General features: G+C 44.4%; 1 protein-coding gene across 4 annotated transcripts in view; it reads right to left on the bottom strand.

Moving 5' to 3' along the window:
• Positions 1-5530: 5530 nt before the first annotated feature.
• Positions 5531-20823, bottom strand: part of cercam (cerebral endothelial cell adhesion molecule) — a 42679-nt gene continuing 27386 nt past the window's right edge. Inside the window, exons 11-13 of one of the 4 annotated variants that reach the window (XR_014620287.1) lie at positions 17986-18189; positions 13730-14243; positions 5531-5641 (exon numbers count right to left, since the gene is read on the bottom strand). Coding sequence is in view for 1 of the 4 variants with exons in the window: in XM_084325438.1 (XP_084181564.1) it covers positions 14012-14243; positions 17986-18189 (436 nt within the window). In the remaining 3 variants the exon portion in view is untranslated. Of the gene's footprint in view, positions 5642-10788; positions 14244-17985; positions 18190-20823 lie in introns of those variants that run through there. The other 3 variants (XR_014620288.1, XR_014620289.1, XM_084325438.1) reach the window with 3 other exon arrangements.

Below are 20823 nucleotides of genomic sequence, written 5' to 3'. Positions count from 1 at the left end.
GAAAATCTGAGGAGCAAGTTGCTGAATTTAATGTCGTTACCTCAGGGATACTGGAATACTATTGAGAAGAGAGTTGCAACCAATCCACCCTGATAGCTCTGTTTGATGACTTGGGGGAAGGGATAGGAAAGTCCAAAGCAAATTTGAGGAAGAAAATTAAGGTTGAGGTGTCAGTAAGGAATGCTGACCAGATGGACTGTACTATTCTGGATGCCCCATGGCCAGAATTGGAGATGTTTATCTTGTGTTTGATGGGTACATTGAGTTTAGCACAAAGTGTTTGTTGTGTTCTTTAATGCATGTTGACGCTGTACTTCCTAAAGCCTCCGCTAGGGGCGCAGTTCATAGAATGCCATGTTGAGCATACAGGTTAGAACAGAAGAAGTCTGTGTACCATGCGACAAGTTGAGTATCCTGAGTCTTCTTACTTACCTACTACATCACTACAAAGTCTTACCACGTACATCATTACAGTGTTCTATTCACAAGGCGAGAGGATCTGGTGGCTACAAGGTGTTACAACTGTCTTCCAACTCTCCACTCCCCCTCAGAACCAAGTTCTGAGAACATCCCAGATCATAGTAGAAACGCTTGACTGAAGCCACTGTTCCTGGAGTATACCAGAGCAAACTAGTCATTACTGGCCAGGACCCTACCCCCATATCAGCAGCTGGCATCACTATATCAGGATCTAAAGACTATCCATGATGAGGCAGATGAAATTGTAGTAGTGCAGGCTATTTATGCAGCAACTGAGGAGGGGAAGCATTGCAGACAACATGGATGTTTACATTATGCTGCTACTACGGCCAACCCCTCACTGCCTCCAGGACATTCATTCATTCATACATGCCAGGAAAGAGCTGTCTCACATGTGAGCTATACAGTAGACACACTTGGAGAACTATGCCTCAAACTGTTACCAGCTCATGCTGTGAGTGGATGTGACCAAGTTCCAATGCACCATGGAATAGGCAAGGAGAACATGGACAGGGGGTCTTGTGGGAGCAGGGAGGTGTATGTCATTTTGTCACCAGTGGTGGTGGGTGTGTCTGTCTGGAGGTGTGGGTGCGTCACCTGGGAAGAAGGGTAATTAATATCACCTGTGCCTGGGAACCACTCAGTGTTTGTTTGTTACAGAGAGAGGGTGAGGCAGGGTGCCTATATTTCTGTTGACCGCGCTACGTTACTCAGTTACCATCGAAATCCATATACCATCTGCAAGAGCATGTAACCGAAGGCTCAATAAAAAACCTTGAACTGCAGCTATACGGATTCAGGCTCATTCATTGGACTCGCGTGTCGGACAGCTCTCCCTGCCCAAGCCCTCTCAGCGGCTTTTTACTTGTCACTTTAAAATAGTCGCATTACAGGTCTGGTCCAGGTCCCCTACAGCTTTCCGGCCGCAGCTGCCACACGTTCGAGAGTGGAGGGGGGTATAGGTAGACGGAGCGGAGGACTGGGCGAGCCCGCCTGTCCAACCCAAACCCAACCAGTACGGAGGTGTCACCCTGCGCCCTGTGTGCCGTCGGGTTCCCAACTCGCCTCTCCCGATAGTCTCCCCCAGGCACACATAGAGCCCAAGGGGTGCTCGAGCACCTGCCCTTTTGTGCCTCATAAAAAAGTGCCATTTAAATGTATTTTTATTTTATTATCTTTTTTCTTTTCTTTTTTTTGCATATAGACTGCCCTTCCAGCTGAAAATTTTCAGGATAGAATCAAAATATTAGGTAAAGAGAGAGAGATGCCCCGTATTCCATTGCAGTTTGCACGGCCTCCTCAGCGTGCCTCTCCACGGACCTATATATTTTATGCATAGTGTGGGTGGTGATGATGTTGATGATAGAAACCGCTGTGGCGCATACAGTTGAATGCTGGTATTACACTCACTGAGGGACACGAAGAAGTCAAGTCCGATGGGATTTGGGAATCTCAAATACAAATCTGGATTGGAATAAAAAAAAATCATTTATATTAAACAATACAGAATATACAGCACTTCTTGGGGTCTGTAGGGTAAGCACTTATTCCCTCCCCCCTGAACATTTATGGAGATGTATGGGCCTTTTAAGTCAGTGATAAAAGTGTCTTTCAAGGATAAGTGAGCTCCTGCACTGATTATTATAGTTCAATATTCGATCACCAAAACCCCCCCAAAAGCATAAAAAGGGGGGCCCCCCGCCCAAAAAGGGCTACATGCGCTCGCTCAGTTCGCACACACACAGGTATAGTGCCCTTTTCAGCCTTTGAGCACCTGCCCCTCTAAAGTCCTGTGCACGTCCCTGGTCTCCCCATGCACGCACCAGTGGCACATTGATCATCGACACTTTGAATGCACCTTGCCTATATTGAATAAAACATGTAATAAAGTGTTTTATTATCATTATTTTCAAATACAATTATTTCCTTTATAAAAACAAGATTTGGTCTCCAAATAAAGTATTTGTCCAAAAATCGTATAATCAGGGTCGTCTTATATTCGGACCAATACCTATTCTTATGTACATATCAAGTGACCCCTATTATTTTTTTTTATTGATCTTTTTCCCCCTCCTTTTTCCTCCGATTTTCTCCCATCCCAATGTTAGTCGTTATGCCAATTCCCAATCCCCTTCCTGGTCGCTGCGCACTTACCCCCCACAGTCGGTCTGGGAGAGTGGAGGCTATCGCGTGCTTCCTCCGACACACGTCTAGCCAATCAACCGCTTCTTTTCACTTGGCAGCGCGGACTCTCACTGAGAGGGTGTAACGTGTGGAAGGATCACACTACCCCCCTTAGATCCTATCCGCGCTGAGCAGGCGCCCCGACCGAACTGTAGGAGTCGCTGTTTACAACGACCCGGACCCACCCCGCCAGCTTTCCCACCCTCTAATACTGCCAATTGTATTAGTGTGAACGGCCAGCCAAGCTGGTGACACGCCGGGAGCTGGATTCGAACAGGCGAATCCAGCGTCTCCGGCGTTGGTGACGAACACAATCTCCGCTACGCCACCTGACCGCCGAGTGACCCCTATTCTGAAAAAGGTCAGCAAATGCACATACTGTAGCTACATTTAATTTAATCTATTATTCATTTATATTTGTATCTCCAGCAGAAGAAGCAGCTACTCTCCCTGGGGTCGACACACCAAACACAACATTACATGACAGTCTGACAGGACATAATCACAATAAACATCACTACAACAACAATAACAACAACAACAACAACAACAATGACATGACACAAAACACAAGACCTAGCTCTATTTAGTGAAAACAGAAAACTAAACGGCTTTCAGATAAATTGTATTAAAGATGTCACATTACTAAGTTGTAGTTGTTGAGCGGACCATGTCATATTATAAAAAATAAAAACAAATGTATGTGCAACCCCCCCCCCCCCCCGCGCACACACACACACACACACACTGTATGCACACATAAACACAAGCACACATGTACACAATTCCACAATCCCTGAGTCTTGTAAATCAATGAAGGTGCTGAACTGGTCGGCTTACCTACTGGTGCTGTTTCTGAACAGTCTGGGTAGAGGCAATTCTTTCAAGGTGCTGTTTCTGAACAGTACAAGAATCAAGAATCAAGAGGTTTATTTGTCACATACATACCAGGGCATACAGTGAAATGCGGGTGGTCATGCCCGCATTGATTGTGCAAAATACAATAATAAAATAGAATAAAAATAGGCATAGAAAAAATAAAATAGATAAGACACAAGATATGCATGGTAAAAAAAAAGACATGCTAGGTTCCGGAGAAACTGGTTCTTATATACACTACTATGCAATATACAATTTACAATGTTAACTCTGGGTAGAGGCAGTTCTTTCAAGGTTTCAATTAGAATATGGGGTTGTAGTGGGTTCTAGAGACATAATTCACCATGGTATTGTATTGATGTGTTGATTGGGCACTGTCACTTTAAGGAGGTTGGTTTTGGGGTTGGGCTGAGAGGAGACGCCCTGTTTGGGGTTTCATTGATAAATGTTTGGCTACTACGAGCTGTCAGATTCTAGCATAGCATAGCTCCGACAGCTGTCACTTGTTCTACTGCATAATAAATGACATACGGCTTTGTGTTGTCATGTTGTCAACTGTTAGAAATTGTGCGTTTCTGTATTCTGACCATTTCTACAGGGTAGAATAAATATAACTACAACATAGAAGTATATCTAATAAAAGATAAATCAATAAAGCATTGTTTTAAGACATACAGTAACTTTTTTCAGTGGTGCGTGTGTGTTTTTTTATTCTACCTGATACATATAAGATATGGTTTAATGATACAGTACATTGTTAATCTTAAACAGTATATAGAGAGCAGAACCTTACAAAAAGGTATCATGGTAGTTTGATATTGCGTTTAGTTTTTACCATGGTACCGGCCATGTTATGGTACCGGCCATTGTACAAGTTATTATACGTTATTTACCACGGTATTGTCACGATAAAAGTAATGTATCAGCATGGTACCAATCTTGTACTTCGATGATATCATGTGTCACAAACAAAGTTCTAATAACAGAAATACCTGGACCGAGTCGTTGTGAAGCCAACCCGTCCAGTGAGTGCTTTAAGCACAAGTCCCGGCAGGAATAAACAATACGTTTTCCAAAATAAATTATATTTATTACACAAAAAGGGGAATGAAACCCACAACAATAGTGCCACAAGGGAAGGGAAACAAAGCAGGAATATATGAAGATAAACAGACAAACGCTAAACAAAGGTAAAACACTAAACAAACACACGTTATAGAAGTGTCACAGGACACAAGCAAAAAGCCACATGGGGCAACCTGGGAACCACCCAGCAATAATACAAAATACAATACGGCTATTCAAAAACAGCAGAGTGCCATAAGACACAACAAAACCTTACCTGGTTAGCAACCCCAGGAAGGACACAATTAAGCTACTATAAGTAGCAGTGTGAATTTACACACACAAGCAAGATGACCAACACAATATCGCTCCACACAACAGTGGCAAATAGGCAACCCAACACTCCACTCAGGTCAGTGGCAAGGCCATACAAAAAATAAATGGTTTGGTTCCGGTTGCCGACCGACCCTGCCGATTTAGGTGTGACCCAAATTTATTTTATGAGTTAAAAAAAGAAAACGAATTTAAAATATATATATATATTTTTTTGTAATAAAGTTTAGTTAAATCTTAGTCAAAAAGTGCAGTCCATGTCAATAATGAGAATATATAAAAAAAATCAAGTATTTCACAATATTTGCACAGCTCTCTGACGTCAGGATATTGAGTAGTATTTAGGGGTGGCATGTACTACTATCTTTGTACATTGTACTTTTGTAGTACAGTGTCTTTGTATTTTATATTATGGATATTAAACATGCTGGCAGAGTACATGCATCCATGTTGTCATGAAAATGTTAATTCAATAAAGAAATCCCCCATCCAAAAAAAAAAAAAAATTCCCTACCTACCCATGGCCTTAACTGACAACCAACAGGAACCAAACAATTTATTTTGTTAGGCCCAATGACAAAAGGCGCCCGAGTGTGTGTAGCATCCCAGGTTTCATCCACCCGCCCCTTAAGGCGTGATTGCCCTCAGCTGCCACCATCATCTGGCAATCAGCACATTCTACAGAAAGGGACGGTGACACCTGAGAAGGGGGAAACAAAAAGGGGTTTATTATTAAAGGTGACACACCTCAATACAAATACAACACAATAATAATATAATAATAATAATGCAGGACCTCTTTAGAGAGAGGTCTTTATTCGGCATGCAACGACACAACGACATGCAATGGGCGGCACACACACAGAGGAATACACACACGCAATTGTTTTTCTCAGGGTCGCCGATGCAATTGAGCTCTGCTCTTAACGCATCCCGTCGTCCTTCCCCCCAAGGGCTGCCGGGAGCAGACAGGGCGTCGGCGAGGGCCGCGCCCGGGGACCAATCCAAGTGCTCCTGCCCGTCTTCGTCAGGGACACGACAGTGATCTGTTGTGCATGTTTTTCCATTGGGTTTCTCTTAACGGGGGGGGGGGGGACCCTTGCGAGCACGGGGAGAACATGCAAACTCCACACAGAAAGGCCTGGGAGATCCCCCACCTGGGTACCTGGAATCGCGGAAACCTGGTCCCCAAGCGGGAATCGAACCCTGGACCTTCTTACTGTGAGGCGACAGTGTTAACCACTACACCACTGTGCCGCCAATATAACTTATACATGTACTGACCTGATGTTAATATCATAATATAATATAATTTAAACCATGACACCAATTGTAATGTAATGGTAGTGATAAAAAAGAACGATTGAAAGACCATGATTTTTTTTTGGAGATACCAAATAAATGGTTTGGAGGTATTTTAACATGTAATATGTTGACAACCCTTTATCGGGCAGCGAACCATATTTGGTAACGAAAGGTTATCCTATAACCTAGTTATATGAATACTGGCCGAGCGTCTCGCTCTTCGCCATAATGAGATATATATCTTATCTCCAGCACCTACTGTGCTCATTAACAAAACAATGCACCCATGCACCTGACCAGGCCCCGCCCCAGTGTCCTCCTATAAGACACCAGACATGGTCACACTCCCCCCTCCTCGGGAAAAAGTTTCCAACATAGAAAACCCAACCAAGGGACCTCTGGGCGCTAAGAGCGAGACGCTCAGCCAGTATTCATATAACTAGGTTATAGGATAACCTTTCGTTTTATAGCATTACTGGCCTCGCGTCTCGCTCTTCGCCATAATGAGATATGGGGCAGAGCAGACGTGTGGCCCGACAAGTGTACCCCCTGAGGACCCGCAATCCCTACTACCAGGGGGGAGGGGAGTCCCGTCCACCCGCCCGTCCTAGTGAAGGGGGTGCGGCAGTCAACTCCACCAAAGTGCGAAAAAAGAGGGAACTAGAGACCCCTAAAAACGCACAGCACAGGCGGGACCACGTGTGACACATCACCCCGTGGCACACACCCACACACCCCCGCTAACCCACCAGTCATGTCCATGAGGTAAAACCTAACGAAGGGACCCAGGGAGAACCAGGAGGCCGCAGCACAGATGTCCTCCACCGAGGCCCCCCCTAACAAGGCGGCAGAGGCCGCCACACCACGAGTGGAGTGCGCCCTGACACCCCCAGGGGGGGCCAGCCCAGCCAACGTGTAGCAAAGGGCAATGCCCTTGCACAACCAATGTCACAGGCGCTGCTTGGACAGTGCCTTACCAGCGCGAGGGCCACCGTAACAAACAAAGAGCTGATCGGTAGCCCTGAGGTCCAGAGTCCGACTGAGGTAAACCCCCAAAGCCCGGACGGGACACGACAGGTGAAGGCTCGCCTCTAACTCACCAGCGTGAGGAGGCGGATGAAACGCCTGAACCACAATATCCCTGGAGCGAAAAGAGCTCCGGATATTCTTTGGCACGAAGACTGGATTAGGCCTCAGAGTCGCACCGCTATTGACACGAATATACAAGCACTCAGGCCGCACCGAGAGAGCACACAGCTCACCCACGCGTTTAGCAGAGGTGGTGGCCAGCAGGAATGCAGTCTTGAAGGACAGCTGTTCCAAAGACGCCAGCTCAAGAGGCTCAAACGGGGCCTCAGACAACCGGCCGAGGACCAGTTGGAGGTCCCAACTCGGAGACAGAGAACGTTCCACCGGCTTGAGACGCCGAGCGCCAAGCAGGAAACGCTTCACAAGAGGGTGGCTGAACAACGTACCGCCCTCAAACCCCACATGACAAGAGGATATAGCCGCGGCATATACCCTCACCGTCGAGGCCGACAGTCTACCCAAAATAGACTGAAGGAAGGAAAGGACAGCGTCCAGGGGGCAGGACACCGGGTCCAAGCCCCCCACCTTACACCACTCTTGGAAAGTATGCCACCTACCCGCGTAAACCGTGATAGTGGAGGGAGCATGCGCGTTCCGGATGGTGTCGACCACAGAAGGGTCAAGACCCATCCCCTCCAGACTCACCCTCTCAACAGCCAAACCATCAGCGGCTGTCCCAGAACAGGGAACAGCCACAGAGACCCGTGCGCCTGAGAGAGGGCCCGCGATGACCAAGGAACGGGCCACGGCTACAGTACCAAGAGCTGGATCGCCACCTACTGCTTTGGCATTGTACTACATGTATATACATCACTCGGTGGTCAGGAGACAAAACGATGTCTAACTTGCCTGCCATTACGTAGCGTTCTGAAAAACGAAACTGAAAACGAAACTGGCCCTAGTGTAACCGCAGCCTGAGAACGTATTTGAACACACCTGACGACCGGCGCTATTGATATGCAAAGTAGCCATTGGGTACTTAGCGAGTTGGCGAATCAGTCGAGTGCAGCGCATTCCTGCGTGCACACGCTTCTGCTCACAAAAGCTGCACGTTGTGCAACCCCGTCCCATGAGCAACGCACCTCTGGTTACGAAATAAGTAGCCCTGTACATAACTATGTAAATATGTCTGAGCTGTTCAGCACAGATTTTTCATTACATTGTGTTTTTTCTATTATAAGTTGGTTCAAGTTTAGCTATGGATAAAAAGGTTTTGGGGACTTTAATATTATTAGGAATAAAAGACTGAGTGACTCAAGTGAACTAATGAGTGTATTGGCTGGCTGGGAGGTGTGTGATGTGGATCATTCAAACATTTTCAAGTGTCTTCTTAAAGATGCTGTAAGTTGTATTTATTTTGTTAAAATACATTTTGAGTAGCTCTACATTCCAACAGCCATCACCGATATAGTGTTTGGTCAATAACATTGGTCTCCCAGTCCCTCCACTCTGCAGTAAACAGACAATACATGTTCTGGTATCGCATCCCACTTTATCCAATCAGTAGAGAGAACCCTAGATATGTTTGACTTATTTCAAGAAATCTTACCAAGCCAAATTTGCTTACTGCACTGGCAGATCATTTTACTTGTTTCAAGCACATGTGCTTATTCACTCACCCACATTGTGCAAAGACCAAATGTAATATCATTTGAATTGATTACACTACAATATCCAATAACCTAATCTCACCCCTCCATCAAATTGAGTACTTATATATTTTGTATGTTTTACACATTTCTAGCTAATAGTTTTAACTGCTGATGTAAAGTTGTCTGTCTTGATGTTGTTTCCGTTCTTGTCTAATCTATTCCTGATTATAAAACCTTTCCAGCAGGCCAATGTCCAGGCATTCGCCTCATTTGCTCCCTGTGCTTTTTATCATGCATTTCCTACAAATGCCCGATAAATCAAATCAAATAACACACAAGTTAGAGCAAACTAGATTAGATAACAAGCACTGGTGGCAAATCTACGTTATTTCACACAATCATCATTTGTTTCATATCATTTGTGTGTTCTGATGACGTATGAAACTCTGGAAATTATCTTACAGAAGTTGTGACACACAAAGACAGTACCTTTGAAAGTTTGAGGCAATGTAAATAGACAGACGACTAGTTAATATTCTCCCAGTATTCCTAGGCAAAGTGCTGTTGTCTGGCCCAGCAAAGAACGAGGACTTTCTGAAGAATCATATTCTGCCCTCTTGTGGTGGGTTCTTGTCATCACAAGAAGCCCTGTTATTTGTTACAAAATCTTCCCTCATGATGACATAACCAAGCTTCGTTCTCACTCCAGAAATTGTATGTTTTGAAATTAGATTTCTAAGTGAAACACACATACATACCCATACAATGAAAATTAAAAAGTGAAAAAGGTAGATTTTATTGAATAGTTTGCTACATTCTCACTGACACATCCCTTAAAGGGATACATGAGTTTTTCTGAATGATGATTGATTGCTAAAAAAAAAAGGTACATGGTACATACTCCTGGTACATGGATGTCTAAACAGTCTAAAAGTTTAGATATCCATAAGATTGCATCTGTGCCATAAAAGGTTAAAAAACTGACATTTTGTGCGCCTGTGTATACATTTCTTTGTGGCAGAAGACCCACAACACCCGCCATCAGGATTTTTGATGGAAGAAGCAGAAATCTGACGATCGCATGATCGATGCCTGTTGAGTCAACCACATCAAAGAAGACACAGCAAATAAATTAGACATAGGCGACTATAATACATGTTGTGTTTAGTTGAATATGAATACATGAAAACAGACCACAATGGATCTATATGGCTGGATTCATACAGGTAGAGAAAATCTGATTCTTAACACTATGCCCGGCCGGAAGTATGCGATTGTCTAATTGTTCTGCCTCATTAACCCATTCACTACTAAACGGTTAACCCTTTCGCTGTGACAATACAGAAGGTTAACCCTTTCACTGCCACACGACAAAGGGTTAACCCTTTACTATCACACTACAGACGGTTAGTAAAGGGTTAACCTTCTGTAGTGAAAGGGTTCAAACAAGTTGCTACACTGGGGATCCATCGGAAACATGATTGTGATGCGTTTCGGCTTGTCGGTTAAGAAACCAGGGGCCTCATTTATCTATTCTAAATGCTCTGACGTTATCCTAGATTCACTCATCATTTCAAAGATGAACAGATGGAAATCATGCCTATAATATCTATACTTTTTTTAGGTAATGATAGATTGTTTTAGTTTCCCATAAAATTGGGTTCTGTAAGAACCTTTTTATAAAATGAGCCCCCAGGATCTACAGTATGTGCTCAACATGTGAGTCTTTGTTGATGTTAAACCAAGCAATGAAAATACCTCATCTAGTTTACACTGGATTAAAAATCCATGTGTTTTCATGCAGAAAAAAAACATGATTGTCATCATAGTGTGACTCCAGGACACACCAGAATAGAAGAAAAATATTTCACACTATTTATTTATTTATAGTAGAAAAATGAACACATGAAAAAAGTCCATGTGTAGTCAATGGGTACAAGGTGGCGCTGACACAGCCAGGGTCAGCAGCTCCCATCCCACTAGTGTCACCCACACTGAACAGCTATGCATTCACTGCACTGCAAGGCATGTTGGGTAATAAGTGTCAACCAAGTGGCACGTGTCGACCGCCGCAAACCTAAACCAAACCAGATGAGGGCAGTATGCGACTGGATTGCCCTCGTAACGGGAGTCCAGAATCACAACACTAGTAGCTCTAGATCTGCAAGAGCAGCTTGTGGTCCACTGCAGGTTGATATCACATTAATTTACAAGGACACTCAAGTTGCGCTGAAGATTTCACTTCTCCTTTGGGTTTGGGGCTAAAGACATTCCCTGCCTTATAGACGGTTTCAACTTGACTACATAGCTATTTTAATTGGCTAAACATTTGATTTCCTGTCAAACAACTGCAGGAAATCAACTGCAGTCCAATTCCACTGAAACTGTCTACAGTAAATGATCAGGGCTGTGAACAGTCCATGGATGAATGGGTGACTGACTGACTGAATATACATATTGTGTGTGTTGTGAACAGTGCAGGCATTGGAGTGGCGAACAGAAAATTTACAGACATTGTCCCTATTATAAAAGAACCAAGATTATCCTTATAATACAGATATACAACAACGATAGTCCTTGTAAAGGGCCTTTCCCCTCCTCTTCCTCGTACAGGCCGTGTTAATGGTACCAATCAGAACACACCACCATAAGAAACACATTCACACACGCATACAGTATACCAGTGTTCCTCACTCCCAGGGTGTCTTTTGTAGGCGTGGTGGAAAGGATTTCTGAGACGGCATGTAGACGCTGCAGCGCTGCTCTCCACTGGTACCAACACTAACAACACCACATACTCGCAGCCGGCCCAGTGGTGGGAGACACACTGTGGTATTATACCACAAATACACTACAGGTACACATTATTACACATAATATTCTAACATTGCGATTCTAACTTGTGCAGAGTTAAAATCGAACACATGCCTCGAGCAACAACAAAAAAAAGAGAGAAATGAAACGCTGATTCAACAGCACGAGTCTGAGGAAAAACATGCACGTCCAGGCACACGTTGGTATAGTAGGTCTTGCAAGTCTCTAGATCCAGCTTCAATGCACTAAGGAGAGGACTGGGTTACCCAAAAACATCACGTGACGGTGATTAGGTTTGTTCCATATTATTCACAATCACAACAGACGTGGCTCAAATAGTATTTGCAAACAATTAGTTAGTGTTTGTTTTAATTTGCTTGGAATTTTCTTTTTCTTTGAAGGTCAACTTGCCTGTCTTAACTGTCCTGGTGTGGTAAGCCCCACCCTCCTGGTACCTCAAGCCCCACCCTCCTGGCACCTCAAGCACGTTACAGCAGACATGATGAATTATACTAGGGATGGACCAATACCACTTTCTCACTGCCGATAAGAGATTCAGGACCGCACACTTTCAATATCCGCCAATACAGAGCACTGGTCCGATCCTTGCTTTTACTCAACAGTACTAAGCCTCGACGGGGACACACTGCCAGCGCCTCGCACACGTGATGGTGTCCACACAGACAACATCGTCAGCAGAGCTTTTTCACAGAGTGCTAACCTGTTAACATGGTCACTATGTGGCTGCTCTAACCTGTTAACATGGTCACTGTGTAGCTGCTCTAACCTGTTAACATGGTCACTGTGTAGCTGCTCTAACCTGTTAACATGGTCACTGTGTGGCTGCTCTAACCTGTTAACATGGTCACTGTGTAGCTGCTCTAACCTGTTAAGATGGTCACTGTGTGGCTGCTCTAACCTGTTAACATGGTCACTGTGTGGCTGCTCTAACCTGTTAACATGGTCACTGTGTGGCTGCTCTAACCTGTTAACATGGTCACTGTGTGGCTGCTCTAACCTGTTAACATGGTCACAGCTCTAACTCATTAACATGGCCACTGCTCTAACCTGTTAACATGGTCACTGTGTGGCTGCTCTAACTCATTAACATGGTCACTGTGTGGCTGCTCTAACCTGTTAACATGGTCACTGTGTGGCTGCTCTAACCTGTTAACATGGTCACAGCTCTAACTCATTAACATGGCCACTGCTCTAACCTGTTAACATGGTCACTGTGTGGCTGCTCTAACTCATTAACATGGCCACTGCTCTAACCTGTTAACATGGTTCCACAAGAAGACGTCCTGCGGCGCTCATGCAGCTGTTCCACTGGCAGTGTGGACCCTCGGCTTAGACCATCTGTTTGGGGTCACTGTACAAAAACAATTGGGATTCATATCCATTAGAGAGATCTAACATTCTTCAAACATGTCAAACATGCAGCAACTCAAGTCACTTTGCTTTGATTTCTGGCATGTTAGACAGGTTTCTTGGCATCTAACTTTTGTATCTGGGAAATTCTCCAATACCTATTTTGTTGCCTGGTATGGGACCAATATCCAATACCAGTATCGTTGCATCCCTAAATTATGCAAATACTATTAGACCCAGGAACAAAGATGCCCTTAGCGTTATGGAGGAGAAAACCAATGCACGGTATAATTCTTGGGACTGTTGAGTTGTCACAGTGACAATCTTTAGGAAATTCCATTGGATTGGACATACACCTCTTGACACCTGCATGGCAAATCTAACAAGTAGTTGTCCGCTCCTGTGACAAATCACCTAAAAACCATGGTCTGGTCTGTGTGCTCTCCATCTGAGGATGCTTTTGGAAAACCCAGGGTCAGGTCAGTTAATGCCAACAGGACATGGATTAGAGAGAGAGAGAGAGAGAGAGAGAGAGAGAGAGAGAGAGAGAGAGAGAGAGAGAGAGAGAGAGAGAGAGAGAGAGAAAGAGAGAGAGAGAGTTTGAGCCTCAAACATACATTCTCCTTTCCTGTTACTTTTCTCAGCAGCTGTTGCCTCGTGACCCCTTGACCTTTAACCTCTCCAGAAACCGTATTCCTCACGACTCTTCCTGGGGTGGCCGGCTCTGGGACACTGCTGAGCCGTCCCCATGCTGGTCTTCTGGTGTAGAAACGAGGCACTCTAGTATGGGTCTTAAATCAAATGGTGGCCGTGAACGTGGCGAATGTATTCCTCGATGGTCCCCAAGTAAAAAAAAAAGACTGCAAAAGATCCAATAAGTCTTGAGAAACGGCGGCCGTCTAAAGTTCGTCCCTGTAGGCGTTCGACAGCATCTCCGCCGGCGGGGCTCCCTTCAGGGTCTTGTGGGAGCCCCTCCAGTCGGTGCGCACAGAGTCGTCGTCCCACTGCGTCGAGGTCTCCGTGTCGCTCACCCAGTGGGGGTCTCCGGCGTAGTGGCACGGCTGGACCAGCAGGGGGTGCGTGCTGTAGGCCTGAAGGTTCCTGTTGATGAACTGGGACTTGTAGTCCTCACTGTAGAGAGAGAGAGAGAGAGAGAGAATGAATGGAGATAGGACGTCAGCGTGGCATTTTTAGATTGATTGATTGATTGGGAAGTCTTCTCTGTATAATGATGTGATATGCCATCGTTTCACTCATCGCTTTAGTATAAAACACAAAAGTATAAAATATTAAAGTTAGGCCAGCTACCTATGTAACTAGGCAACACTGAATGTGTCTGGACAGACACATTTCACATGCATTTAAGTATAAAATATAAAAGTTAGGCCAGCTACCTATGTAACTAGGCAACACCTACAGTGGTAGGTATGAAAGGCTTAAGACAGCACAAGGCATATGCAACTCATCATAATGAAACATTGAATAATGTCCTCAATAAAACATATGAAGACATCTGATTCTACTATGAGTTTCCTGTTGAGGACATGCATCATAGCTTTGCCATTTGAAGTGCCAAAACACTTGGATTCAATCAGTGAAATGATGGCCTGCACTAGTCAATATCATGCCAGATGTTTAAATAGGGCCTGGGTTCAACAACAGCGAACCTGCCCTTTTAAGGAGGTTGGACGAAGGCTTTTTACATAATCATTGTAGTCCTTGTGGAGAGGCAGAGCGATTCTACTGAGTGGAAAAGGGTGGAATCAAAAACGTCTTGGTATCCAGTGAGATATCTATTCATTAACTTTACGTGATTTATAACCTTGATTGATCAAGTAGGGAGAGAGCGAGAGAGAGAGAGAAAGAGAGAGAGAGAGAGAGACTGACTGACCCTCTGTTCCTCTCCACAAGGAGGAGCAGGAGCACAAGGAGTTCTGGTGATTTCTTACTGGACCAACCAAGCATGTGGAATCAGAATCACAAGAGAGAGAGAGAGAGACACATACACAGAGGGAGAGAGAGAGATACACACATACACAGAGGGATAGAGAGAGATAGATAGATAGACACATACACAGAGGGAGAGAGAGAGAAAGAGAGACAAACAAACACGGACAGAAAGAAAGAAAGAGACACACACACAGACAGACAAACACAGTGAGAGTGAGAAAGAGATAGAAAGGGAGAGAAAGACAGAGTCAGAGAAAGAGACAAATAAACAGAGGGGGGAGGGAAAGAGAGTAAGAGAGAGAAAGAGGGGAGGGGAGAGAAAAAGAGAGAGGGGAGGGGAGAGAGAAAGAGAGAGAGGGGGGCCGGGGTTGATGTTGGCTGTAAGCCAGTTTTCCACACATGGCTGAACACAGGGCCTTCTGGTCTGCATGCCTCTCTCTCTCTCTGAGGGGCATTTCATTCAGTAAAGTCTCTCCAAACACACGTGCTCACTTATTTATTTTCACACATTCTAACATCACTGTCCCAAAGTAAATGTAGCATCATGGTGTAGCGAATGCCAGGTCTACATGCAGACAGAACAACTGGTGCACCAACATGCCTATGCGGACGCATGCTGAGGTCCACTATTGCATAATTTTCAGTCATGCACAGACCTGTGTACGTTACGTCTGGAAAATGAAGTGACCTTTAAGGTTAGAGAAGCAGGCTAGTGACTGCAACTACCATTGAGATGCCCTTGAGCAAGGCACCCAATATCCCAAACTGCTCCAGTGGAGTTGCTCAGTGGCCAAAAAGCCCTGCTTCCCTATCGTCTGATTCACCCAAGTGTGGCTGCATTACATAAAATTATATTGAAACACCGGTTCATTCCAGGCCAGTAACAAACGGACCTCAGTGCATACCGTCTGACTGGGTCATTATATCTGGCTTCTATTTAGTTGGTCTGGCAAACACTCCAGGCCAGAGAGACCGGTGGGCCGAGCTCCAGAGTGGATATATTTGCCTTCCCGCTACAGGGACGCAGTATCTGTATTACGTCATAAAAACCAAGAATCTTCAGATGTCACACTTTGACGTGTGAGGCGCTTGACAAGACAACTCACCTACACTAGCAGAGGGACAAGACAACTCACCTACACTAGCAGAGGACAAGACAACTCACCTACACTAGCAGAGGACAAGACAACTCACCTACACTAGCAGAGGACAAGACAACTCACCTACACTAGCAGAGGACAAGACAACTCACCTACACTAGCAGAGGACAAGACAACTCACCTACACTAGCAGAGGACAAGACAACTCACCTACACTAGCAGAGGACAAGACAACTCACCTACACTAACAAGACAACTCACCTACACTAGCAGAGGACAAGACAACTCACCTACACTAGCAGAGGACAAGACAACTCACCTACACTAGCAGAGGACAAGACAACTCACCTACACTAGCAGAGGACAAGACAACTCACCTACACTAGCAGAGGACAAGACAACTCACCTACACTAGCAGAGGACAAGACAACTCACCTACACTAGCAGAGGACAAGACAACTCACCTACACTAGCAGAGGACAAGACAACTCAACTACACTAGCAGAGGATAAGACAACTCACCTACACTAGCAGAGGACAAGACAACTCACCTACACTAGCAGAGGACAAGACAACTCACCTACACTAGCAGAGGACAAGACAACTCACCTACACTAGCAGAGGACAAGACAACTCACCTACACTAACAAGACAACTCACCTACACTAGCAGAGGACAAGACAACTCAACTACACTAGCAGAGGACAAGACAACTCACCTACACTAGCAGAGGACAAGACAACTCACCTACACTAACAAGACAACTCACCTACACTAGCAGAGGACAAGACAACTCAACTACACTAGCAGAGGACAAGACAACTCAACTACACTAGCAGAGGACAAGACAACTCACCTACACTAGCAGAGGACAAGACAACTCACCTACACTAGCAGAGGACAAGACAACTCACCTACACTAGCAGAGGACAAGACAACTCACCTACACTAACAAGACAACTCACCTACACTAGCAGAGGACAAGACAACTCAACTACACTAGCAGAGGACAAGACAACTCAACTACACTAGCAGAGGACAAGACAACTCACCTACACTAGCAGAGGACAAGACAACTCACCTACACTAGCAGAGGACAAGACAACTCACCTACACTAGCAGAGGACAAGACAACTCACCTACACTAGCAGAGGACAAGACAACTCACCTACACTAGCAGAGGACAAGACAACTCACCTACACTAGCAGAGGACAAGACAACTCACCTACACTAGCAGAGGACAAGACAACTCACCTACACTAGCAGAGGGACAGACTCAACAACAGCAAACTTTGAACTTGGCGCCAAAACACATATCTGCACACAAGCTTGTCCTGTAATATGCAACTACCACAAAAACTATACTTAAGGGGCCGCGGCGGAGCCCATGTTTAGGAGTGGCGGCTCTGTGAGTCTGGCACCCGAGGAGCGGCTACAGAGTGCATTCCAATACAGAGAGTCACTGTGAGGCCGCATAGATACTGTACAGAGGGATTACTGTAAGGAAAGAATTATCATGTGTCGACCAGACAACAACAATGGCAGCTTTTGTTGCTGTACTAACTTAACCTTTCTCCAGTACACCGTGTTACTATTTAAATACATACACGACGAAAAATATGAAATCCAAGAGAAATATCCCGAGGCATAAGTGTGCGCATTCACGATGCATGTGTGTAGTATGAACACAGACAAAGTCTGTTCAACTCATTGATCTTGTAGAAGAAGTACTGCCCTTCGTCCATTTGAAGTACATGACTCCAAAACAAGAGGTTTCACTCGAAGAGAGGAAGCGGAAAAACCTGGAGCTTAAAACACTTACTTTGGGTGTTTGTCATACATGATGGGCAGAAACTCGTCTACGGGCAGCATCTTGGTGAGCGGCTCGGCGTTGAGCAGCTTCTGGGCTCCCTGCAGGGAGATGGCGTAGGAGAGGGTCCAGTAGGAGTAGTCGGCTATCACCAGGTTACGCACGTCCTCCACCGCTTCCTCTGTACCTGGCTTCACCTGCTTTCTGCCTAGGTAACTATGGAAACGCAACACAAACACACCGGTTAGGAGGAGGTTGCATTGTAGACTAGCAAAAGGACTGGAGGCAGAGCATAACCAGTCAGAGCGATATCAGATATCAGGGGCGGTATCGGGCTAAAACAGAGGACTGTATTAGGAGGATTACAACTATTTGAGAGCCACGCGTAGTACGCCATGTCAGAAATCAACCTTCTTCGAGGAAAGAAGGAGGGTAGAATTATCTGATGGAGGAACAAATTATTATATCTGTCCAGTGAGCCCAAACAAATGGTTTGAGTCTATACCGCTCAATCAATATTGTAAAAATTCTAATTTGGTCAGAATTGGAATCAAAACATAGTAAAAAATAAAGAAAAAGAAAATAAAAGTATTATAAGTGCATCCAACCAGCTTGAAAATGTATTCATCATCGCCTCCGGGTAACTATGGAAACAAGATGACTTAGGAGTTTCATTCTTAAATCACAATCAATGGCTTCTATTTTGAAGGGGAAACAGCGGCCAAAGAACGAGACACAACTTCATGGAACAGGTTGCAAAAGGCAGCGTTACTATAGCAACCATTCAGTCCAATCAGAAAACATTCTTTCCCTCCCTATTGCTATGGTGGCGACATGACTAAGTTGAACTGTGTCGGATGTCTTTAACTAAAGCATTTTCTTTCTGGCAACATATGTTTTCCAAATGCCACTGAATACCCCCCCCCCTGCTAGCTATGGCAACACAACACAGAGCATATCTGAGAGCTTCTACAGATATAACACTTATTTATTATTATTATTATTTCATTGTGTGTTTGAAATGATCATCAAATATTCTAGGTATGATTGTTGTGGAAGCCATCTGTGGTGTGGATTAATTTAATTCCATAATTGGTAAAAGGGCTACTTTAAAAACGACTACTGGTCAGACAACACAGAGGCCCTCTGCAGCAGTGGTTCCCAAAGTCGGGGTCGCGACCCAAAGGTGGGCCGCGAGCAGCCACGGATGGGCCGCGAGATGATTTAAAAAAAAAATTAAAAAAAATAAAATATAAACTTTTTATTTTTTTATTTTTTATTTTTTTATTTTAATTTTTTTTGTCAGGCCACTGAACTTAGAAGCAGGCCAGGACAGTGTTTCTAGTTGTATTCTAAAATTATTTTCTATTGTATTCTAAAATGTGACTATATGGTTTTATATTAACTTAATAAATAAACAAAAACTAAAAATCTACTTATTTCAACGAACATTTCAAACTAAATAACAGATTATGCACATAAAACGCTGAAAACAACCGAAGCAACAATAGTATTTTAATGAGGCTATTATTATTATCATTATTATTTTGCAACAAGTTAGCCCTCTCATAAATAGCACATATAAATGAATAACTAACTTGAACTAACTTAATAGGATTGAAGTGATATTTGGCTTAAAAAATCGGTCACATGGCAAAAAAAAAAAAAAAAAAAAGCCAGACGATGTGCATTGGGCCGCGGCTCTCTGACGCCTTATTTTCTGGGCCCCGGCCTGAAAAGTTTGGGAACCCCTGCTCTACAGGAAGGGACAGAGCAGGACAACACTGAGGCCCTCTACAGGAAGGGACAGAGCAGGACAATACTGAGGCCCTCTACAGGAAGGGACAGAGCAGGACAACACTGAGGCCCTCTACAGGAAGGGACAGAGCAGGACAACACTGAGGCCCTCTACAGGAAGGGACAGAGCAGGACAACACTGAGGCCCTCTACAGGAAGGGACAGAGCAGGACAACACAGAGGCTCTACAGGAAGGGACAGAGCAGGACAACACAGAGGCTCTACAGGAAGGGACAGAGCAGGACAACACTGAGGCCCTCTTTTGTGACCCTCGAAGTGACACTGTATAGATCGCAGTGTACATCAGTGATTAACTACGGCGATTTCACCATCATGTCGAATTGAAAAATATCTTCATTAATGATTCCAACATGTCCATGAAGAGAAAAGTTGTTGGAAGGCAGTTTCAAGAAAGATGGGAAAGTGAATACATGTTTGTGGTTAAAGGATACAAATAATTGTATGTCTTTTGTGTTATGATGCGTGTCGGTCGTCAAAGAGTACAATCTACATCAGCATTTTGACACCAAACACATGCCAAATTTAGCCTCCAAGAAAAACAAAGGCATTTTAAAAGGCTTTTAAAAGAATTAAAAGGCAGACTGCAATCGCAGAAGAGTATGTTCATGTTCACAAAAGCTACAGCCATAAGTTATGCAGCAGTCAAAGCTAGCTTTATTGTGGCTGAAGAAATATTGTCTGAACTGTCGGATCCAAACTGGCTGTGTGACTTTGCTATGTTGTGTGACATAACCGAGCATCTCGCCCAATTGAATCAGAAGTTGCAGGGATCCAAACAAGTCCCACCCAAAACTTCAGAGAACTTGCAGACAAATGTTTTCTGTAATCAAACTATCTCTCATTAGTTGGATGTATGGCCTCTGCAAGGTTTGCGCTGCCCCGTGCCTCAAATAGATCCGCTATCAGCTCCATCTTTAATATTTCAAAATGTTCAGTTGCTATCGCTATCAGCTCTATCTTTAATTTTTCTAAATGTTCAGTTGCTATTGCATGCACTCATCTGTGTTTCACTACACACATGAGTGCATGCTT

The sequence above is a fragment of the Notolepis coatsorum genome, assembly GCF_963971535.1.
Source record: "Notolepis coatsorum genome assembly, chromosome: 11".
Lineage (NCBI taxonomy): Eukaryota > Metazoa > Chordata > Actinopteri > Aulopiformes > Paralepididae > Notolepis > Notolepis coatsorum.
Note: the sequence above shows the minus strand (reverse complement) of the source record. Positions and strands in the feature narration are given on the sequence as shown.